At 39.6% G+C, this 25,531-nt stretch overlaps 2 protein-coding genes across 2 annotated transcripts in view; one reads left to right on the forward strand and one right to left on the reverse strand.

The window, feature by feature from the left end:
• LOC139453956 (low-density lipoprotein receptor-related protein 12-like) overlaps positions 1 to 4,473 on the reverse strand; it is a 28,381-nt gene extending 23,908 nt beyond the window's left edge. The window contains exon 1 of the mRNA XM_071235405.1: positions 4,201 to 4,473. Within this exon, the coding sequence (XP_071091506.1) occupies positions 4,201 to 4,249 (49 nt within the window). The 5' untranslated portion in view covers positions 4,250 to 4,473. The remainder of the gene's footprint in view (positions 1 to 4,200) is intronic.
• Positions 4,474 to 6,281: 1,808 nt separating this feature from the next.
• On the forward strand, positions 6,282 to 18,172 carry LOC139444897 (uncharacterized). Its single transcript, XM_071225906.1, has 2 exons — positions 6,282 to 6,523; positions 13,558 to 18,172. The coding sequence occupies exon 2, from the start codon at positions 13,623 to 13,625 to the stop codon at positions 17,682 to 17,684; it is 4,062 nt and encodes a 1,353-aa protein (XP_071082007.1). The 5' UTR covers positions 6,282 to 6,523; positions 13,558 to 13,622; the 3' UTR covers positions 17,685 to 18,172.
• Positions 18,173 to 25,531: the final 7,359 nt, after the last annotated feature.

Genomic DNA, 25,531 nt, shown 5'->3' on the forward strand with positions numbered 1-25,531 from the left:
GGTTTATTTGCCTCCCCATACAAACTGTCAATGGGCAATGTCATAAATGCTCCAAGACAGAACTGAAGTCACTGATGGTGAATGGTGTCAAGTTCTCGGATCTCTTTTCACTGCAGGAGAGTTCATGCATGTAATGCCTGCATTCAATCAGTAAACAAACATACAAGTAAATACAGGAAATATGTATATAACCAGCCATGATGGGGGTGCCTAAACTATTTTTTAAAATGCAAAATTATGCTTATTTGTGTGCAAGCAACTTAAAACTGATTGGATAATGGGGAAAGTATTTGCTTCACACATACACACTACTTATTTGTGCTCTGACACACTTATAGATATATATGTAGAACAGCGCTCTGACACGCTTATAGATATATATGTAGAACAGTGCTCGACACACAGATAGATAGATATGTAGAACAGTGCTCTGACACACTTATAGATATATATATGTATAACAGTGCTCTGACACAGATAGATATATATGTATAACAGTGCTCTGACACACTTATAGATATATAACAGTGCTCTGACACACAGATAGATAGATATATATAACCATGCTCAGACACACTTATAGATATATAACCATGCTCTGACACACTTATAGATATCTATGTATAACAGTGCTCTGACACAGATAGATATATATGTATAACAGTGCTCTGACACACTTATAGATATATAACCGAGCTCTGACACACTTATAGATATCTATGTATAACAGTGCTCTGACACACTTATAGATATATAACCATGCTCTGACACACTTATAGATATATAACCAAGCTCTGACACACTTATAGATATATAACCATGCTCTGACACACTCATAGATATATAACCATGCTCTGACACACTTATAGATATCTATGTATAACAGTGCTCTGACACACTTATAGATATCTATGTATAACGGAGCTCTGACACAGATAGATATATATGTATAACAGTGCTCTGACACACTTATAGATATATAACCGAGCTCTCACACACTTACAGATATATAACCATGCTCTAACACACTTATCATGCTTATAGATATATAACCGTGCTCTGACACACTTATAGATATATATGTATAACAGTGCTCTGACACACTTATAGATATATATGTATAACCATGCTCTGACACACTTATAGATATCTATGTATAACAGTAACAGTGCACAACCAGTGGGGTGGAGTAAAGTGTCTTTATTGTCTGGTTGAACTGCCTGGCGTGTCAGGCTATGCTACCAACATACACTTAAGTAGGGACATGGTGGTGTGGGGTAACCATGGCAACTAATTGGTAAAGCCATTCATGCAGCAAATAACCTAACATAGTGGAGGCATCAAGGAGATGTGAACATGGATGTGCGAAACCTGGGTCAGTGAGTGAGTGAGTGAGTGAGTGAGCATCACTTGTAACAACATTCCAGTTTTATCACAGCGTGTCAGCTTATTGTGGGAGGAAACCAACAAGTGATGCAGGTCTCAGATGTTTACCACTTTGGTGTGGTGCTGACAAACTTAGAAACATAATCAGGGAGAACCAGGATTCAAACCCACAATTAGGCTCCTGGCATGAGCAAGAGATTCTACCTAGCACAGCGAATTGCTGCGCCTGAGACGACTGGGCCACCCGTGCCCCGAGTTATTACTATCGACTGTGGAAATGTATAGTGCTAAGAAGCAGAATTAAAGTACTTGCTCCTCATTCTCAAACATGAAATTCTTCTATAGAATTTTTAACATGTTTAGTAATGGACTAATAAATCAAATAAGTGAAAAGCTTCAACATATTCTTTACTCGACCCCTGAAGATCCGGGGTAGAATAGTTTTTTTTAGAAACCCATGCTTGCCGTAAAAGGTGACTATGCTTGTCGTAAGAGGCGACTAACGAGATCTGGTGGTCAGACTCGCTGACTTGGTTGATGTATGCAATCGTATCCCAATTGAGTGGATCGATGCTCATGATGTCAATCACTGGATTGTCTGGTTCAGATTTGATTATTTACTGACCGCCGTCATATTGCTGAAATATTGCTGAGTGTGGCGTTAACCAACAAACAAACAATATTCTTGACTCAATCATTCATGATGTGACATAAATATCAGGCTGTTGGAGGAGTAAGCTTACAACCTCGGTCCATTCTCTGTCTTCACAAATACTAAATGAGACTGATCATGCTAATTGGTGACAAGATAAACTCAAGGTGCTCAATATGAGTAAGAACAGATTTCATTTCTCAGATAATGTAGAGGTTAGTGTTATATTACTTTCTGTGTTTTGTTTTTTGTTTAACACCGCACTCAGCAATATTCCAGCTATATGAAGGCGGTCTGTAAACGTCGCTCTCAGCAATATTCCAGCTATATGACGGCGGTCTGTAAATAATCGAGTATTGGGATACGATGACATGAATCAACCAAGTCAGAGAGCATGACCACCCAACCCGTTAGTTGCCCTGGTGAAAAATGTTATCTCTGAATAATTTTAGACGCAAGTTCGGAGGTTCACACAGTATAACCAGCGCTTTTAAATCGTTCACACTTCAATGAACCCACCCAAACTGACGTTCAATTCTTAAAATATTTTTTAATGTGAAGTTTACATGATATACCTCTTTCCCATCTGACGAGAGGCCAGTCACATGACCACGAAACTGACATTCATAAGTGTATAACAACACAATTTAACGTTTTTAACAAGACCATATTCTTGAAATGATGGATTGATTACTTCTTCCTTGCATAAACGTTGTTGCAAGCTCCGATGTTCAAACAGTTTGTCCCTCACTATATCATGCTATATGAACGTTCGTACTCCAATGAACTCACAAAAGTGAAAGTCATTTCTTAAATATCATGCATCAAGCTTGTAACCTCAATCACTGTCTATTTCAGCATGGTACATGAACAACCAATAATGACAATGCGTCAGAAATATCGAGAGAGCTCATACAACCTCTGCATGGCTGGGAAAGTTAATCTGCATGTTATAAGACATCGCTATCAGCAATGATCAACGACAAGACGGAGTCACATGATCAATAACCTATATGGCCTGCGAGACAATAGTCCTGGTAGTTGGAGGCCTGAGTAAATAGAGGCCATATTTATGAGGGTCTAGTAGTCAGCTTAGCTACCTGGTAATAATAGTCTGAATTTATACAATGCAGATTAGTAGACTCACAAAATGTTTTTCTTCATGACCATGATGATAGAAGACCACTAGACTACCAAATGTTTTGTTGTTGTTGCAAGAATGTCACAAACTGGCTATTCATGTAAAATACACAATCAACAGTCTTGTCATCACATGAACTGGAAAAGCATGACTATTGTGCAAATATGAAATTGATACAATATGAAGAGCATGGTATGTGCAAAAAGACTCCAGTACGAAACGATATTATTCGAAAAGTCATTGTTTAAAGTGGTTTCAATTTAATCTCAGATGGTTGTGGGACAGTGGTCGAAATAAGTGCCAACCCATAGGCCCGTGGCAAGTAGATCTTGTGTCGGGGCAGTAGTTTCAGATTTGAATGGGTCCTTATGGCCGTGCAGTGAGTCATTTCAGTGAAGATTTATTTGTCAAAACAAGCTGAAGTTTTTTTTAAGGAGGGTCTGAAGAATTCATTCAGGGTCTGCAGATTCTAAAGTCTGTGGGTCCTGATGGCAGCCTGGCTATTTTTTATATATATTTCAAACACTGCTGTGGGAGTAGTTGTGGTGGGTCATGAAACATATTTTAAAAAGCCTAAATTATCTTCATCTTCATGTCATAAAAAAATACATTTGTCCAGTGCAGTTCTTGTTAACAAGGCATAGTGCTGTCATTTTTATGATGATTCTCAAGGGCCTATACCCTACACTATAGTTGCCATATGATAATCATATAACACGCTTGACGTATTACTATTACTATCTTACTAAGGGTTAATAGGCATTCAGTTCAGGCGATGGTTACAACAGGAAAGGTTGACAGGAAAGGTTGACAGGAAAAGTTGAGCAGCTAAAGTGATCACGTCGTGCCTTATCGTAGCACACAAGGTTAGATCATGGTCCTAACACAAACAGAAATATGACGATACGATTCTGGACAAATTCATGATCATGATTAAAGATGACTGCTTGTGATGTCAGCGTCGTTCGTAAATGTTACTGATGGAATTATGTCTATGTAGCGTGCATCTCATCACACTCACCAACAGCGAGGTATCCCCGGATCTGGAGTGTTGTCAATGTCCTTGTCATTGTTGACAGATTCAATCAGAACTTCCTACTTCTTCACAACCTGGCATAGAAGTGAATCTCGGTGTTACCTGACGATATATATCTACTATCTGTACTATGATCGATCCTCAGTTATATAACCTAACATGCTGCTTTGTTGGTGGACACAAATATAGCCAGAGAGAAAGTTGAAACTCATTTGTTTTCAGCTGTCTCAACACAATGTCCTGGTTCACGCCACCATCTTGAATTCATTGGAGCGTGACGTCGATGTAGAGTTACGCCCCTTTAAATATCCTAATTACAAGCTCCATGACACCACATGCCTCCTAGTGATTTTCCCGATTTCGCCGCGTGAGTCTAAATGTGTGCAATGCCCAAGGTATCGATGTGGGGAGCTTGACCCATATTGGAGCTTTTATTGTTGCTTTAAACAGTTCTTGCATGCGCTCTTGCCCTATATTTCTTAAAATTGCGTATCGATGGTAGCTTTCCTTTTAGTTTAATCACTAATTGGTCATGGACATTCAAAAAACAAATTCATATTTTTTTTCTAAATCTTAAGTCATGTCAAAAGAGCGTCGACCAGGACAAAACTGAACTAAATACAATTTACGACCATTGTAACACTAAAAGTAAGAAAAAGACACACACAAAAACAATAACACCCAAACACGTTATTTAGGTGTGTTTCTTTACGCTGTTATAAAGCATGTTTCAAGTAGAAGGTGAGGGTTACCATTCTGAGTACGACAAAGTGTAAATAAAATAACATAATTATGCCTTTCATAAACCCCCATAAACAAAGTCATACGCCTTGAATTGTCATTCAATGTTTTAGTCAACCTTTTTCAACATTGTGACGAAAAAACTATTTTTCCTGTGAGTAAATATTTATACACTATACTCAGAAATTAAATGATGAAAAATACTGTGCCCTTTTTGTATGGGAATAAACTTAATTATCTGTCATAAACAATAAATATATTTTATATTAGTCGCCTACAAACTTAAATCAGTCGATGGTTTTCTTTCTTCTGTTTAATAAGGAAAACTATTAACGCGTGATTACAGGGAACATTTAGTTGTAAGAACAAGTAGCGGCTATCCATAGAGTGTATTCCAATGCGGCATCACATTACGTCACAAATTGTTCTTACCTGACACCTAACACTTTCACGTCACGTGTGTTTTAAGTGGTAAATATCGAAGTGATCGTACAGAATGGCCAGGATTTATTGATAAGGAGAAGGGTCATATTCTCAATATTTCCCTTCATGTGTGTGTGTGTGTGTGTGTGTGTGTGTGTGCGCACGTGAGTGCGTGCGCGCGGATTGTGCTTAAAAAGGAGGCAGGAGGTGGGTGGAGGTGGTCATATCAATTCGGAATTGAAGATTCGCCATAGTGCCGTGAAACTAATATTTCTATACCATCAAACTCGCAGAAGAGACCGAAGGCTCTGGACACTGAACATAAATTTCCAATTCATTTTCTCTTTAAAAGCCATATCAGACTTAACCGTATATGTCTTAAGATCTATCTTACGTGATTTGCAAAAACAATTACAGAGGTAAGATTTAGTGCCCAACTAGTGACATACTAGATGCAAATTATGGACATATATGTACATGCAGATCAACCTTCTAAACAACAAGAATGCGTGTACCTGTCACATGGACGAATAGCAGAAAACGATACATTATGGAATTTATAACTTGAAGAAAATTGTATAAAGGGAGGTAACCGTTACGAGCTGTCAAACAGCTGTTGTCATGTTGCAAGTTGCTGGCGGTTTGATGCGAGAAGTTGGACTCGTCCGTGAGCCACGAGATGCACGCAGATGTCAACCGGCAAATTATCGTCTGCTCGCCAGTCGTCAGGACAATTATGATGTGTGGGCATGGTACACATGAGGATGGGGTCTGAACGCTAGTTCAAAGCAATGTCTACGAGAGATTCCTGCAAATGTGTGCCACAACCATTATCTCTGCTGAGCGCTGTCTGCATAATTTATGCAAGGGGCCCAGTTCTGCGAAAGAAGGTATTTGTTAGAATGCTGCAATTGGAATTTTATAGCCGTGAAATTTTCTTTGATGGATTTGTGAGAACCCCCAGACGATGTTCGACCGGGAGTAAATCGGATTGCAATCAGTGCCCGTGGGATAACAATCTCTTGTCCAAAGACGGCATCTGTTGTTGTGATGCGACTGATGTCTTTTTACTGAGTGGGAGCGATTTCAGCTATGGTTCCTGATGTCTGAACTGGGTCAGGAATAATTTAACCAGCTTAAAACGGTAAAGGATGTCTATGATTTCTTTTTCACTGATGTATTGTATAGCACTGTAGGCCCACTACCCGAAACTGTTCATCTGGGTGTACAATTGGCCCTGGCCGTTCCTGGTACCAAGAACAGAGGCAGCCAGGGCTATATTCTAAGCCCTTGATTGTTTCTGAATTTCTTATGCAAATGATTCATGATAATTTCGAGCAGCACTTGTAGTGTCAACAACAAATGTTTTAGGTGTTCACAAATGTATGTATATTTTTAGAACATATTTCAGAAATCATGTTCCGGAATACTCAGAATGAATTATATATTAGTATTCTTGAGGTAAGAAACTGATAAGGCTGTCACAACGATGGAAAAAAAAATTGAAACGTGAATACTTTTGTTTCCAATCGAAGGATAAGCACATCTAGGTCTCCAGTTGTATATAAGTATTTATTACCTGTCAGTGAAATTGGATTAAATTAATTGATTAAATTAGATTCTGTATTAAGAATATTCACAAAACAATTTCCTGGAAACAGAAAATATTTTCAACTATTCCTATGTTATACTGCACCAACCCATCACCACATTAAGCACTATTCTTGAAATAAGACAAGAAATTATTATCCCTGTTTGTTTTGTTTTGTGCAAGGCTCTTTGACTAAATAGAACATGAAGATGATCGCAAAGTATCAAATTAATATGAGATTACCTGTCATTAAGCTCAAAGGGATTTATCTAGTATATATGTATTCCAAACTAATTGGCCTTGGCTGGAAAATTGGTGAAAAATCATTGTTTTATTTTAAATTAAGGATTCCTGGTTAGAATAGGTCCCCAGCAATCTATACTGGTCCCAAGAGGCTGCCGAAAGTTATCAGGGGGTCAGGCTCGGTGGTCAGGCTTGGTGGCTTGGTTGATAGAATGTTCTTGTACCCTGACAGCAGGGATTGTTGCACAAAATGTCGAGCACTGGATTGTCTGGTCCATACTTGATTATATGCAGACTGCTGTCATAAAGCTGGGAAAATGCTCAGGGCAGCTTTAAGCCTCAAACAAACTTCTGTGTCAGCTGGTTATGGAAGCTGGCAGATGCTTTTCAGATTGGTGTTAAATAATCAAGTGAAACAATAAAAATAATGTTATGTTTTCCGTTATCAGATGTGCATGATTGTCAAACTATTCCAGTGTTTTAAACCATATATTCAAAGGCACAAGTTATTGTGACATCAGAACAAGATATACAATGACCCCGTCACCTCATTATAAGACTGTAGTATATTATTACTGCATGCTATTGCTACGCCTACTGTGTGTTAACTACGTCATACGTGACGTCATCAGTACTGATTTCATATGGAAAGAACAATGCCTGAAGGTATAGTGAAAAGCAACACTCCATATGAGTGAGTGAGTATGGTTTACGCCGCTTTTAGCAATATCACGGGGGGGGGACACCAGAAATGGGCTTCACACATTGTACCCATGTCGGGATTCGAACCCGGGTCTTCGGCGTGACGAGCGAACACTTTAACCACTAGGCTACCCGACCACCCCACACTCCATATGAAGAGTTCTCCTTCCATATGCAAAAGAGTCCTGTCACTCAGAGGGGTTCAGAGGGGTTCAGAGGCAAGTTCAGTCTGGAGAAAGTTCCCCTTTTCAATGATACAGGCCTGGCCCCGTCACCTCATTATAAGACAGTAGTATATTATTACTGCATGCTATTGCTTTGTCACCTCATTATAAGACAGTAGTATATTATTACTGCATGCGATTGTTATGTCACCTCATTATAAGACAGTAGTATATTATTACTGCATGTTATTGCTATGTCACCTCATTATAAGACAGTAGTATATTATTACTGCATGCTATTGCTATGTCACCTCATTATAAGACAGTAGTATATTATTACTGCATGCTATTGCTATGTCACCTCATTATAAGACAGTAGTATATTATTACTGCATGCTATTGCTATGTCACCTCATTATAAGACAGTAGTATATTATTACTGCATGCTATTGCTATGTCACCTCATTATAAGACAGTAGTATATTATTACTGCATGCTATTGCTATGTCACCTCATTATAAGACAGTAGTATATTATTACTGCATGTTATTGCTATGTCACCTCATTATAAGACAGTAGTATATTATTACTGCATGCAATTGCTATGTCACCTCATTATAAGACAGTAGTATATTATTACTGCATGCTATTGCTATGTCACCTCATTATAAGACAGTAGTATATTATTACTGCATGTTATTGCTATGTCACCTCATTATAAGACAGTAGTATATTATTACTGCATGCTATTGCTATGTCACCTCATTATAAGACAGTAGTGTATTATTACTGCATGCTATTGCTATGTCACCTCATTATAAGACAGTAGTGTATTATTACTGCTTGCTATTGCTATGTCACCTCATTATAAGACAGTAGTATATTATTACTGCATGCTATTGCTATGTCACCTCATTATAAGACAGTAGTATATTATTACTGCATGCTATTGCTAGGCCTACTGTGTGTTAACTACGTCATATGTGATGTCATCAGTACTGATGTCGCAATTCACGGTACACTGGTGCATCGTCTGCAAACCTTGCACGGTACAATGCCCGACATATTTAATTTGGCATCGATTCACATTTGACCCCATATCGATTGTCCATGTTGATCTGGCATCCGTATCCATAAGCAATCACAAACTATTTTTTTAATTCCTCAATAACTTTCTTGGTCGTCTTTCGGATATGGAAGTGGCCCGATAACAAGACTGACCAGCTTTTCTTTGCTTCCTGTCATAATGCAGTTTGTAAACTTGTTTGTTTTCATACAGAATAATTGTCTTGACTCGTGTCATGTTGAGGGGTATTAGTCAGTTATCCTTTACAGTTATGAGCGAGTCTATGGGCTATCTGTCAGATGACTTGGTTTTCCATACAGAATGTCGAATGTGCAGTATTGAGATATGTATCGTATCGTGGCTTCTGTATCGCGACATTCTCATTCATCATTGTCTGTGGATGATGCTAGGGCTGGGACGAGTCCAAATTTACTACCTGATACCAACCCCACTATTACCCGACCCTACCCGGGTACCCACTGTAGGTCTCAAGAGATAGGTACAAAATATCCAAATGGGAATAGTTTGACTGTAGCCCTGGACAAAATGTATTCAGATACACGTATAAATCGATCTGGTCATGCATACACTGAAGTTCACTGAAGTTTTATCTTTATTCAAACATATAAAAGTCTGGGTGCATAGTCAGAAAGAAATGCGAACATTAGTGACTTGTAGTGTTAGCATATAGTTCAAGATCATATTTGTCATTAAACATATATCACATGACCAACCACTGGTCCGGGTAGTTCTGTGGGTACCTGGATCATTCTCAGGACCCACCCAACCTGAGTACCCGAGTTACCCGTCCCAGCCCTAAATGACGCCATCGTCTGTATATGATTGAACCGTCCTTACAGGTTGTTGCTCTAAATGTACAACAAACCACCTATGAAATACCAAGTGTGTCTCATCCTTTGGGTTTACTACAGATCCAACATTAAGCATATTTCTTATCAACAGAAATGTCACACATACAGGTTTTTATCATTCCGAAATCTGCTATTGTTTTTGTCAACTGGGTGTCGCAGTGGGTATGATTTGCATCCATTCTGAATTATGATGCATACAGGCAGCAATATTGTGTGTCCAGAAAAATGGCGTATATATTTATGAATATGTAATATATTTAAGAATTGACCTTCACTTTGTGTGAGTTCATTGGAGTATGAACCTGCATAGAGTGAGGGCCAAACTGTATGAACGTCGGAGCTTGCGACGACGTTCATACAATGTTTGGCCCTCACTCTATGCAGGTTCATACTCCAATGAACTCACACAAAGTGAAAGTCAATTCTTATACTTTGTATCACAATTTCTTTCCTCAAAGGACGTAAGGCCAAGATCTAAACACAATTTTATTTAGTACGTGTCACTTCATGTTTACACTGACAGCCAAACAACAACCAGCTATATTGCGGAATAAAATAGATCCCCCAAAAGAGAGGTGACATGAGCATATGGATGCAGAACTTGCTCTTCAGAAACATCTTACACAACACATGTGTTCATATAATATCCCCATTAGATGAGAAAGGTCAGTATTAACTACCTCAGTAAGTCAGTCACAATGACAGCGCGTCGTAATACATAAATTACATCAAGTACATGACGTCTAAATGGCCGACACGATAAACGTGACGGGAGGATTTCCGAAGTTGTTAATGAACCTGTTGCTGTTACATGTGTTAGTCATAATTGATCAACTGACCGATTATTGAAAGGTGATTAAAGATGCGTCAAACAGAGACCAAGGTAAATTCGTAGATTGCTGGAGACGGTCACTGTCAGCCTAGACACAGATCGAGTCGATACTGACGATAGTTTGGATGTGCATTTTTTCGTATGTTCATTAGGATGGGCCGTAGCGAGGAAATTCGTGAACAATCATGCAGTCAAGCTCTCTTACGTTTCTCAATGTATACTGAAATGCTGAGACCAAGATAAAAGGTTCTAAATGATCAGAAATAATGCTTATGCATGTTTTCTTGCTAGGGAATTCCCAGGGTTTTCCCCAGGAATGTGGAAGTAGTCCGTCAGTGTTTACGTCATTTCAAGAACACGGTCTCGTGAAAAACATATGAACGTCAAATTGTGTTGTTCATACACTTATGAACGTCAACTTCGCGGTCATGTGACCGACCTCTCGTCCAATGGAAAAGCTGTATATCGTGTAAACGTCAAATTAAAAAATTATTTAATAACAATGATATAGGGTGACACTCTAGTGAGTTTAGTTGTTAATAAATGCCGCATTCGTCAATATTTCAGTAACATGACAGTGGCCTGAAACCAGTGAGGGATATCATGAGCATGCCTTCACTTTCCCCAAAGTCTTTTGTTAAAAATGTCTTTGTACCCATGAAGATCTGGGTTAGAATAGGTCTTCAGCAACCCATGCTTGCTGTAACCCTCGACTATGCTGGTCCTAAGAGGCGACTAATGGGATCGGTTGGTCAGACTCGCTGACTTGGTAAGTTGGTTGATGCATGTGATAGTGTCCCAATTGTGCAGATCGATGTTCATGATGTCAATCACTGACCTCCGCCATATAGCTGGAGTATTGCTGATGCGGCGTTAAACAGCCCCCGACCCCACCCCCCACCCCCCAATTCTTTGGTGTCTGTGTGGTCTCACTGTTAATGGATTGGTTGGTCAGGCTTATAGCGTGTTATTATCCCCTGATAGTGTGGGATATTGCTCCATACCACTGATTTGTCAGGTCCAGACTTGATTATTTACAATGCACCGTTATATAGCTCGGATATTGCTTAGTGCGGCGTTAAAAAACTATTACTTCTTTACGCTTCAGTAATATGACTAAATGGCTTTCAACGAAGGTGTGATGTTTTTTGCGAATTCACTTACCACAGTGTACGCCTGATGTAACAAGCGCTGATACAGTGCCCCAAGTGGTGAGATGAGGTGAAGTGGGGATGAAGGTCACATTAAGATTATTTCACTCATTATAGCTTCAAGAATGAAGACATCTCTCATGTAGGACAAAGATAGGACCAAGTCACTGACCCCCACCATCCGATCTTTAAGTCGCTTCTTGCGACCAACCTAGGTTGCTGGGGACTAAATCTTACCCAGTGGTTCATATTTTATTTGGGGACTTAGCAAGTTAAGTGATAAGCACTGCAATATATGAGACTTAAAACTTTGTCTTCTGTGAGTTTTAAGGTGCTAAATGTTGTGCTCAACATATATTATGTAAATACCACGGTGAATACGTGACACTTTTCATGGACAGCAACTTCTTTTATTTTTTGTCACGATGTTTCAGAGCTAATTCTTGCTCCTTCCTCAGGTGAAGGAGCAAGAATTACCTCTGAAACATGTGACGAAGAATAAAAGAAGTTGCTGTGTATGAAAAGTGTTGTGTATTCATGTTCTTCCAACTTCTAAATGCCTAATAAGTTTGTTTGTTGTTTAACACCGCACTCAGCAATATTCCAGCTATATGACGTTGGTCTGTAAATAATCAAGTCATGAGCGTCGATCCATGCAACTTGGATACAATGACATGCATCAACCAAGTCAGCGAGCCTGACCAACCGATCCTGTTAGTTGCCTCTAATGACAAGCATAGTCGCCTTTTACGGCAAGCATGGGTTGCTGAAGACCTATTCTACCCCGGATCTTCACGGGTCTAAAGACTTAAAATACTATGGTGCCTGAACATATGCCTTACTTAATAACATAATGAAATAATGGTAGTAAGGTGAGACAGTGATGTTTTGTTCACAAATACACTTGAAATGTAACTATAACAGCCAAAAAGATAACTCTTTAAGCATTTAACCTTTAGTTTTATTGGGACAGTGTTACTTACAATGATTGATATGTTGCACTTAATATCATCAAGAAACTACAGAAATACATGGTGTTGAGTTTCCAGAAGCATAGACCTACCATGAAGGAAAATAGGTACATTACTGCAGATAAAGCATGCGTTACATACTGGCACTGCATATTTAGAAATAATTTCAAATTTTGTAACATGGACACAAATATACACTAAAATTTGAAGAACTGATTGCCATTGTTTCACACTTCTCTTTATAGGGGTTGACCCGTGAAGATCCGGGGAAGGTCTTCAGCAACACATGCTTGCTGTAAAAGGCAATTATGCTTATGAAAGGCGACTAACGGGATCAGGTAGTCAGACTCGCTGGCGTGGTTGAGTCATGTCATCGTATCCCAATTGCGTGGATCGATGCGCATGATGTTAGTTACTGGATTGTCTGGTCCAGACTCGATTACTTACTGACTGCAGTCATATGGCTGGAATGATGCTGAGTGCAGCGTTAAACAACAAACTTCAAAGGGGTTACTTGTTTTTCTTCGGTATAAAAAATGTTTAGCTTATGAGACATTTAGTTTAATGGATGTTCTTACAATTTCAGAAAAAGAAGACATGGCAATAATGAGCATGTAAAAGCATCTTTCAATGGATACCTGTCAGTTGTAAATGATCATGAGCATCATGAAGGGGAAGGTGAAGGTGAAACAGGAGCCCCCTGACGAAGAGCTGTCGGCCATCTTGGACCATGGCATCCAGCTGGCATCAGTGGATGAAGAAGCTGAGGGACTGCTTACACAACAGATTGAGGAGATACTACCAGATGAGGCTGATGACGACGATGATGAAGACTATGAGGTTGAGGAAGAAGAGGAAGATATGTTGGAGGAAACACTGGATGTGCCAAAGAAGAAACTGAAATGTAAATTCTGCGATTTTAAGGCCAAAACGAAAAAGGAGTTAGACCGACACGAGGCTCGACATGCCATCAAGGGGTGGTACCATGAGTGTCAGTATTGCGATTATGTGACCCACATCAGACAGCGTCTACAAGAGCATGAGGCCAAACACACAAATACCAAACCATTTAAATGTGAAAAATGTGAATTCAGAACACGATTCAAAGCTGATCTTTACAAACACAGAGCCAAACATTCCACTGTCAAAAGATTCAGCTGTCCGCAGTGTGACTTCCGGACAAAATGGTGTCGGAACATCAAGCACCACATGCTGAAGCACACGGAGGACAGACCACATTCGTGTGACATCTGTGGGTTCCGGTTCAAGAGGCTTCAGGACTTGAAGTACCATCTCTTCAGGCACAACGATCTGAAGCCGGTCCAGTGTGATTTGTGTGAATTTAGGTGTAAGACAAACTATGAACTCAAATGTCATCGTCTTAAACACAGCAACATCAAGAACTTCTCTTGCACCTTTCCGGGGTGTTCCCAGAAAACCAAGACCAAATCTGACTTGACCAAGCATTTGAAGACCCACAATAAGGACAACAGCTTCCTGTGCTCCATGTGTGGTAAGGGATTTAACACCTTGACGAGTTTAAACAAGCATAAGGATAGACACAGTAATGTCAGAAAATTCAAGTGTGGACTGTGCGAGAAGTGGTTCAAGAATAAACCATCTTTACGTGCTCATATGAAGGTTCATTCAGGAATAAAACCCTTTCAGTGTGATGTGTGTTTGCGGAATTTCCTCAACAAGTATAACATGCAAAAGCATAAAGAGACGCACACGGGGGATCGGCCATATGCATGCCCCATCTGTCCTTATGGTGCAAGAACAAGTGACCATCTCTTGGCTCATATAGGTTCCATGCATGGGGACTCGCATGCCTACTTCTGTGAGCTGTGTCGCAAACCGTTCAAGCGTTACAGCCAGCTACAAGTTCACATCAAGCGAATGCACAAAAATGTGAATGCTATTGATAGAAACGATGATGGAAAACTTGACATCAAACTCGAACCAGGACCAGATGGGACGATCATGACGGGCACGGATGTCTTCAGTGTAAAGAAGATAGGAGATTGTCATTTTGAGCCTGAAGTGAAGAGGAAGAGAGGTCGGCCACCGAAAATCCGACCGCTAGTTCCTCAAGTAGTTCCTGTTCCTGAACAAGAACCAAACAACAATGGCCCTGAAAACGTGAAACCAGCCAAGGTCAAACTGGAGGAAGTCAAGTCGGAAGAAACGGTAAAACTGGCAACTTATCAAGATGGCTTTAGACTTCCTTTGGCGACAAGAGGGTTTCATTTTAATTTTGATAAGACTGGCAAGAAGCCCAAATCTTGGTTCATGCAGCCTGAGAACATGTATGGCAAAGCTGCTGTGAAACAGAGGGCTTACATGGAGAAGAAGGAGAGATACTTTGACAGGTTGAACAGTGGGCGTATTCAGAGGGCCAGGAAGAAGTCTGATGTTGTGTACAAGACGATGGTTACCAGGAACAGCTCCACAGCTGGTACTCAGGACAGTGCGGACAATTCATCGGAATCAGATCCTCACAAGCTGCTTATTACTGGCAGAACGAAACTGAAGACAATGAGAAAAATTAGAAGAAGAATTAGAAAGATGAAGGCATGTTTGCAAGGTTCACCATTTCTGAAATCTCAGCCTGTGCAAACACTGGAAAAAGACGATATTTCTGAAGTAGGTGATGGCACAATGTCATCCATGGAAGGATGTCCTGATGATGATGGTGATGATGATGATGATGATGATGATGTTGATTATGATACAACTTTCGTGAAGGAACCATGTTCTGAGGGTGAACCTGAGACTCAAGTGAAGGAACTATATTCTAAAGATGAACGTGTGACTGTAGTGAAGGAACCATGTTCTGAAGGTGAACCTGAGACTCCAGTGAAGGAACTACATTCTAAAGATGAACCTATGACTTCAGTGAAGGTGCCTCATTTTGTCGATGAGGATGATGTTCCTTTAAGTCAGCTCAAATCAAAGGAGATGCCAAATGGACAGCCGTGTGTTGAAACTGCTCAACAAACTTCAGGTGCCAAATATATTTCAAGGTCCCAACTTGACAGTGCTCTTGAGACTTCCGGATCTCACATCAAACTGGTGCTAAAGAGGAAAAAAAGGGGAACTTTCAAGGTCACATTAAATACATCAGCTGCAGAGCCAAGGTCAAGTGAAGTGGAGACCAATACAAATATGATACAGAGTCATGTCTCAGATGTTTATAACCGAAGTCTGCGAATTCTAGGAAAGTCTTTACAATCAAAATGTGCAAAGACAAATAAGGCATCTAGATCAAGAGCTGGAGTTGTGTCTAGTGCCACATCAACTAGGGCTGTCTTGCCAAAACACAAGTCTGTAATTAATGTTGTAAAACAAAAGCCAAGCAAGGTGATGCATGGAAAGAAGAAAATTGACCATGAAAAGAAAACAAAGAAAGAAAAAGTTTCAAAAGTATTAAAACGCTGTGGGCAAACATCTCCTAGGAACACTAAATTGAAAAAGAATGGTGCAAAGTCAAGATCTTCCAAAAACGAGAATGAAAAGTTAAAGAAAAAGGAAATAAAACCAAAGGGTGTCAGGAAAGGGCCAAAATCCCCAAAGTCGAAAAACAAAACTGCACAAAAAGGAAAGAATAAGAAATTAATATACTCTTTATGTACTGACCAGACCACAAGTAACAAATCCAGTCATGCATGTGACAGCTCAGGTATAGATAATCAGTATTTAGCAACACAGAGGCGGTTTCTCCAGGCTCAGTCGTATGATGAATTCCCTATCAAGATTGAGCCAGTGGAGGATGACTATTCCCTCTGCGAGCCACAGCCTGGGACGAATCCTGCCATGGACGACTTCAACCCAGCTGGCCCAGTGGTGGTCAAACAAGAAACTGATGGGATGTTGGCAGGAGAAGACTGCCCCATCACAGGCCTTGATGTAAAGATGGAGGATGTGTCTGAGTCTTTGTCTCATTGTAAGTATTTGTATGACGTCAAGCAAGCTGGAGAGGCTAAGCTAGCAGCCCAGGCTTCAGGAGAAGCTAATCCAGCAGCGGCTTCAGGAGAGGCTAATCCTTCAGGAGAGGCTAATCCTTCAGGAGAGGCCAGCTATGCCCAACATGCTATTGCTTGGGGTTTGAAAGTGGACGCTCAGGACAAAACAAACACATATGACAATACTTTGCTTGACCTTTCAACTTCTGTTGGTGTAAAGGAGGGTCCACAAAACTCGTATCTTACAAAATATCTGATGTCGAAATCTGATGATGTGGCTGCTTCAAAGGACAATTACAAGGTTTGTGGGGCATCAGGTGATGGGCTGGGTGGACCGGTAGATGTAGTGGGTGGGGGAAGTATACATGTGCAGCAGAACTGTAAGGTCGACAACTCCAGAGGCATTGGGGAGTCTTTGCTTTCTCAAAATCAAATTACAGTATGGGACGAAACTACAGACTCACAGAACTTTAACACAAATCTTTTACACCAAAGTGTTACAAATTTGAAAACTAGCAGTTTGTTTTTGCTTGAATCTGTCAACAGAAGATGTTGTGAGCCCACAGCAGCTGATACAGAGAACCTAAACATCGAACCTCAGCCTCTTGATTTAAGTGTCACAAAGAAGCTTGCCTTCTCGGACAGCCTGGTTGACTGTAAACCTTGGAATGTTTGTGAGGATCCCAGTATTCAAGACAAAAATGCATCATCAGCGAGTCCCCCTTTGTCTTTCACATACACTTTCTAATGAACACAGTGGTTCTGTGGGGCAAGGGTCTCCACGTGAGCAGTTACCTCCCCTTGCCTACACAGCCATAGCATATGACATAAACTAGAAATATAATATCATGAAATTAATTTAATTGGTCCCTGGATTAAATGACTATTGAAGAAAATCTCAAGTCACCAAGCCCCCTAAATTTGGTAACTTCTGTCGCGTCTTAGTGGTCAAGCTCGGTGATTTGGTTGATTGTGGGTCATCGTACCCCATGGAGTAGATCGGTGTTCACCATATTAATCACTGGATTGTCTGGTCCAGACTTGATTATGTTCATATAGCTAAACAACAATCAAACAAACAAACACAAGATGCTTGGCCTGTGGGATGTTGTATTTCTTTCAGTGCCCAGACTCCCTTGTTGTACTGGGTATTGTATGTTGTTGTATTGATATGCTGCTGTGTGGTCACATGTTTGGACTGGATGTAATTGAGGTTGTTTCCAATGGCAACATGAGAGGTTGTATGATGTGTGATCATGGCTGATTTAATGGATCGGGATCAGTGATATGTCGCACAGTTTATCAGTGTTCTGCCGAGGCAGGGATTTTCTCAATATTTTATAGATTGGTGCATAGTTATTCTCGGTGCGACAAGGGGTGCATTCATGTTGATGGGTTATTGCATATAATTATGGGAGTCACAATCTGTCTAAAAGACATTTTACATCATGGGACAACTGCTTCTATTATGGAATGTAAACTTCGTGATTTTTGTTGCCTTATGCATCTCAATTTTCTATCACCTTCTTTCATTGGCTGAAAGTCACAAATGGTCCAATCAGAATTGAGTTTACACCTTTTTGCAAAAATAGTAGTCATAGTTCTGATAATGCCAAGATATTTCTGCTTCAAATGACCGGGGAACACCAGAATTGTTGACCAAAATGTATGTTAGCGCTACACAGAATGTGTTGCATGGCTCACCTGAGTGTGGTGACAGACTGAGGAAAGGTAAAAACACTGAGAAAGGTAGAAATTTTGAGCAAACCTGGTTTTGTGACTTCACATGGTTGCAGCAGAAATATTACGTCATGTCAGCTTTGTAGGATTCATGTGAAATCTAATTCAGCTACAAAGCTACATTCTAATTTTATAACGAGTACCTAGAAAAGACATGCTGACGTCAGTGATCACAAACAGACTGTTGAGGCTGAATAGATGACATCGGATGTTGTTGTTGCAATATGAGAAAGATGCCCTGTGAAAATTCTGTGTATCGCTAACATTGCTTGTGGACAGTGATTCTGCATTAATAACCTGCATACCATGGGGTTTTAAGTTTTATATGATCTCTCAGAGTGTGTCCCCATTGGTTTTGAAAATGACCCCATGTCTTTATGCTGAAGGGGTCCCTGTCCCCACTTGTTCACTGGTGGATTATCTCATCGTAAACATTTCTTGTTTCCATGGTGATTTTCTTACAATAAATCTATTATTTGAAGTTGAAGTAAACAGGGTTATGTCCCAATAAATTAAATTCTTGTGTTTCTAAATTTAAGGACATGGTATTTACCGATATTAGGATGCAGAAGAACCTATTCTTCTTCCTCGACAATATGTTCCTCAATCACCCGTGAATACGTTGGGCCGATTTGCTGTGTGGTAGTGATGTTTTTCTAGGTGTAGTCAGCTGATGTAATGAGACTGAGTCAAAGAAGTAGATGAGCCCTACTCAGGACTTGGTGCAAACCCTTATTATTGAGGGGTTATTTAGGATTCCAAACTAAGTGCCCTTGGCAGGCACATTGGGAAGATATCTAGTATTTTTTTATATTGGATTATTTTGATATTCTTAGTTTCGAAAAATCTGAAGTATTGGGAAAAATCATTTTAGGAATTTTACTGACATTTGCTGCAGACTTGGGGCAGAATATTGGCCTCTGAGCGGGACGAGATAAACCCCTGACATAACAATTGAACACGAAGTACGGAGTACATCCACTGGGAATGAATGCTGTTATTCATTATTTGGTACCACTTGAATATGTTTCCTTAATCATTTAAAGACACAATGCACCGCCGAATGCTTCACAAGCGTCTAGTGCCAGCACTTTAGAAACTCAATCTATCTTTGACTATCAGCCTCTGAACATGTGCAATGAGTAATATTCACGATTTTTCCTTTCAAATTTGTGGGGACAGAGGGATTCGTAATCTCCTGACTCTTGTTGGCATTTCTCAGAGACCCCCTTTTTGTATCTTTGGAAGCCGGTTTTTAGTGAGTGAGTTGGGTTTAACGCTGCTTTTAACAGTATTCCAGTTATACCATGGCATGTCAGCCTAATGTGCCCCAAGTGATGGACAGTACAATTTTAGACTTTTGTTCCCCTGGGCCCCCCAATTAAATAAGCCAGGTAGCTCCAGGTAACTCCAGGTAACTCCAGGTAGCTCCAGGTAACTCCAGGTAGCTCCCATCACTGAAGCGGTGTGAGCAGGTAACACAAGGTTATTGCACGAGGCACACAAGGTCAAGCAAGACATTGACGTTTGTGAGATGTAAACAGTAGGGCTGTTACGATTCACTCGCATATTCGGTGAATCGAACCGTATCCATTCATGAATTGAATTCGTTATTTGTTGCCATTAGAATCAAATATTTATGAATATGCAAGTATGTGCATTTACATACCCTGTACCTAAAAATATCCATAAGAACATATTATATGCATAGATGTCTTCAAAGACAACACTCTTATAATATTGGATTAAAACAGTATTGGGGTCACTGGTCATTTTTCATTTGAGCAGATACTACTAACTGGATAAGTGCAGTGTATAAATGTATAATATATTTATAATTAACAAACCATGTCCAAAAATTTATGTTAATGTTTCACTGAATATAACAAATAATACATAACTGCTGACTTGTTATTGTATTCGTGAATTAATATTCGTATTCGTTATCTTATATTCGTGATACGAATCATATTCACCTCATAGTGTATTCGTTGCAGCCCTAGTAAACAGAGGGTTCCCATTGATTGGCTGGAGTACTCTGGGTTTTCCTGGAACAGGCCTTGGATTGTTGTATGCGTTATAAATAGCAACCACACTGCAAAACGGCATGCATATTAATGGGTGATAGAGGAATATAGTCTGTACACAAATTATTGATCATGATGCGTGGGCTTAATAGTCAAAGGTGAAACAGTATTAAACATTAGCTGCTGTGATTTGGTTGCAATGGTTATTTTGTGTCATTTTACAACCACAGTATTGTTTACTTGTATTGTTGTTCAAAGGTTGATGTAACCATGGAAACTAGTCATCTTCATTTCTCAGGTTGACATGGTGACAGAATATCAATGTGTTAAATTGATGGCAGTTGGTTTATATTTTGGTTCATTGTTTACATTTTTCTACACTTTGTGTCCGCTGTTGACAACAGTTTAGAGTTATATTGTATGTATGTTTGGAGTTCCTGCTTCTCGAGGGCATGAGTGTGGTTACCGTATATGCCGTATTAAGAGATCTACCTCAATAAGCACCCCCTGACCAGACTTCTGGAATAGTCTACTGGTTACCTTTATACAGGTCAGTAAGGCCACACTTGGTTGTTAACTTGCTTCACGGAGCTGATGACTAAATGTTGTTGAATTGGAACAAAAAAAAAATTAAGAATTTGCTCTCTTTTTTTATCCTGCTGACAAGCTGATAGCATATTGCACCCAAAATATATTTTCTGAACAAGGACCCACTGAAGTTGATATATCAAACATGGGAGTGAAAATAAAGTTTGTTGTTCCTGAAATTGATGGGATGCAAGGATGCCCAACAGTGTTCCCGCTTGATTCGTCCGGTTGGCCATGGCTGAAAGCAACAGCTGTGTTGCAGGCTCCCTTCCCACATTGAACTATCTTTATTTTTCTTTACCATCTGACCTATAGTAGTGCAGAATACCAAAACAATAATGAATTGCATCTTTTTTACCCCACCTACCGACAGGTATTAACCTTTAATACATCTGTAAAGCAAGTAAAACAAGTATGGCCTTATTAAGCCTGAAAGTTACTGTATGTAATAGAGAATATACAGCAGTGTAGAAATGGGAGCGTATTAAACACAGATATTAAGTCAGCTGCAGATAAGATTGGTATCTGGAGCTCTGTTAAGTTCCGTGTTTACGTCCAAGTCTAATCCGGGGCTTGCATGTTTCATCCACATTTTAACCAAGTTTCTTCACTCTTAATCCCCAACATCAATTTAACTTGTGGTTAATTTAATTAGCACCCTTTTTCTTTATTGTCTGATCCCATAGTGCTTAATACGGTGAATACGGTAACTGATGACAATTTTGCTACATCTACAAGGGTGGATGAATTATACTACCTGTGTTAATGAATTGTGAAACACAGTGAGTTTTAATTAATTCCCATGATTTACAAAATGGCAACTGCAACTTAACATACTTAATGGCCTCCCCAGGGTCACAAACGAACTCCACCAATAGCTGCAGATGAAAGAACCATTCAAGTCATATCTGCCTACTATTTCTTGTTTGAAGGCAGGCTATAATTTGTACATAAAGCCTTATTATTTTTTTCTCATATTTTATGCGAAGTATAGATCTGCTCAAAGAAGAAAAACAATGTTTTGCTATATGAAATCCTACGGATAACATCAGTAATGGATGATGATGATGATGATGATGATGATGATGATGATGATGGGTCAAGTACAGTTTGCATGACAACTTGCTCAAATGTTTTGATATTATTCTCTCACCATATTCCGTATTGTGACAGGAAATATGATAGTGTGTTTGGAAATATACTAATCAAAAGAAGTTAAAGAACGCCCAGTTCTTTCATATACCATATGCAAGAATCAGGTGTTCTCTAATTTCTCTTGAGTAGTATATGCTCTCCATCATCGTCTTCAAGTTCTTTGTTGATTGTCAACGAAGGACAGCCATTTTGTCTTTCTTCCAAATATCTGTATGAACTGTCTGGAAGAGATGACGTTCATTGATGTTGTCATATCATGCGAAGTTCATGGCACAGAGTTATTCAGTGGAACAGCTTGGCTGGTTGTTTGTAATATGTCTGTATGAACAATTAGAAATGAACGATCAGATTGCAAAGTCAGATCTGTGGAACAGTTAGTGACTGTGGCTGAAACCGAAACTTACAATCACTTATTTATGAAACTGAATTATCAATTGAGGGCCTAAATCAGAGGAAATAATCAATCTTTTCCATTGTAAAATCTGATCACTGTAATGACAAAATATTCACCAATGTGTACAAATTTATTTCTTGTTAAAAAAAAATGAAATTGTGTAAGAGAAACACACGGCGAATATTGGATTTTGACACGTCACCTGTAAATATGTGGACAAACAAGGTGTTAACATGATGAGCTATCAGTAGCCGTGTATAAATAGATTAACAGACTACATAAAGATGATGTTTGAGTGTATGACGCTTCAGTCCCAGCCCATACATCATTGGCCTAATGTTCTTGTCGTTGGCCTAATGTTCTTGTCGTTGGCCTAATGTTCTTGCCAATGGCTTACTTTGCCAAAAATGTGTTCATAGAAGCATGTTCTTTCTTCAAATCTGTACACAAGGGCAGGTAACTCTAAACTCATTTTATTTGTAATACAGATCAGTCCCTGTTCAAGAATGGACATTTCTCTTAGGATTTGAAATATATGTAATACACATGCAGTGTGTGTACATCATACAGTTTGTGATGTCTTGGTAGGTGGTAATGAGATGGGCTACGCCATGGACTCTTCATACTACTATAGCTGTAATCAACATCCAGGGTTACACTTTCCACCACAGATAGCATATACTGGCTGGCCACAAATCCTGGATGGGATACACATTGTATCCGGCATCACACCAGATGTGATACGTGTTGTATCCCCCATCACACCAGATATAACACACACTGTATCCCCCATCACACCAGATGGGATACGTGTTGTATCCCCTATCACACCAGATATGACACACATTGTATCACATATCACACCAGATGGGATTGTGACAGTGTAATATTATATCTCAGTACCTCATACAAACCCAGAGAGCTCCTTCAAGAACTGATTCTGTGTTTGGAGTTTTGAATACTCATCTCGCAGACCAGAGAAATATTTACTGTCAATCATGTGTCAATTGTGCTCTTGTGAGAAAGTATAATGTTGAGAAATCAGTATTATATCAAGTTTTGAAGGTTGGTATTCCAGTTGATGAATTGTTATGTTGTTTTAGTTTACAGTTTTGTCAAATTTATTGATGTAATTGTCAGTATTGTTTCATTTGTTGTTTATTATTAAAAGCTTAAGTTTTTTTTTTATTGTTTCTGTTCTTATTCTACAGGAAATGCATGGATCATGGATCATGAATCTTGAGTCAAAAGGGCTCATGTGGATTTCTGCTACATAGGAATGGTCCTATGAATCCTGTTTGTATGAGCACCAGTGTTGTAATGTATGTCCGATTCAGACAAGGGTGCATCTATGTGTACAGTAAGATGTGTAGCTGTCAAGATGACAACCAACAAAATGTTTAAATGGCTACAAGCGGCAATGTCTGGATGATCTGTGAAGGTGTAAATGCTATTGTTTCTATGATTAGAGTGAGTAAGTATGGTTTTATGCTTGTTTTCAGCAATACCACAGCTTCACACATTGTACCCATGTCGGGAATCGAACCCAGGTCTTCCGCATGACAGTGAATGCATTAATTTTATGATGTGAGTGAGTGAGTGAGTGAGAATGGTTTTACGTTGCTTATAGCAATATTCCAGCAATATCACGGCAGGGGACACCAGAAATGGGCTTCACACATTTTACCCACGTCGGGAATCGAACCCCGGTCTTCCGTGCGTGACTAGGGAACACTTTAACCACAAGGCTACCCCGCCACCCCTTTTATGATTAGAGAAAGTAGGAATCTCCAATCTTCAAGAGACATATTCAGTGTGACTTCCCTTAACTTTGGACTCACCAGTGTAGTACAATCTTTCATAATTTTATGTTTGTTCAGTAATTTAATTTCAAATCACACCCTTTTCTCAATGCTTTTGAAATATGTGTTGACGGGTAAGTAGTACTCAGGATTCCGAGATGAGCAATGATGAGTGAATGTGGTGGGTGAACGGGTTGGCGCTTCTAACTGTTATGAGTTGTGGGAGTTGGATTTTGCTTTGTAGAGTGTTTCGCGTACATCACAGCATGTCAGTTCATTGTGGGAGGGAGGCTGAAACTGAAAGGTCATAGACATGTATTATTTTGGTACTGTGCTAGGTATGGGGACCAAGTCTGAGAAATTCCCAGGAATGAGTTGCAAAGTTTGTACATTGACCCCCTCCAGTCAAGTGAGTGTTGTTTTATTATGCCGTCAGCATATCACAGCAGCCTGTAGATAAAACAGGGTCCTGATCTGATAAACTTGTGGTCGATAGCATAGGCATCAATGCACACAACCAAGTTACAAGCTTGTCATAAGAGGTGACTAACAGGATCGGGTGGTCAGGCTTGCTGACTTGTTGATGCACACATCGATCCCAAATGTGTGGATCGATGTTCATGATGTCAATCACTGGATTGTCTGGTCCAGACTCGATTATTTACAAACCACAGTCATACAGCTGAAATATTGCTGAGAGCCGAATTAAACAAACAAAAAAATATCAGGGTACAGGGTCCAGTCTTGTAAATCAACACTGTACCCATCCCATGCTTACTTCACTCTGCTTATACCACAAGCATGTGTCAATGACGATACGGCTTACAATAGGTCTTCAGCAAACCATGTTTGTCTAAAGACAAGGCAAAACGGGATCGGGTGGTCAGAA

The sequence above is a fragment of the Haliotis cracherodii genome, unplaced genomic scaffold (assembly GCF_022045235.1).
Source record: "Haliotis cracherodii isolate W230 unplaced genomic scaffold, xgHalCrac1.p SCAF_10, whole genome shotgun sequence".
NCBI classification, from domain to species: domain Eukaryota; kingdom Metazoa; phylum Mollusca; class Gastropoda; order Lepetellida; family Haliotidae; genus Haliotis; species Haliotis cracherodii.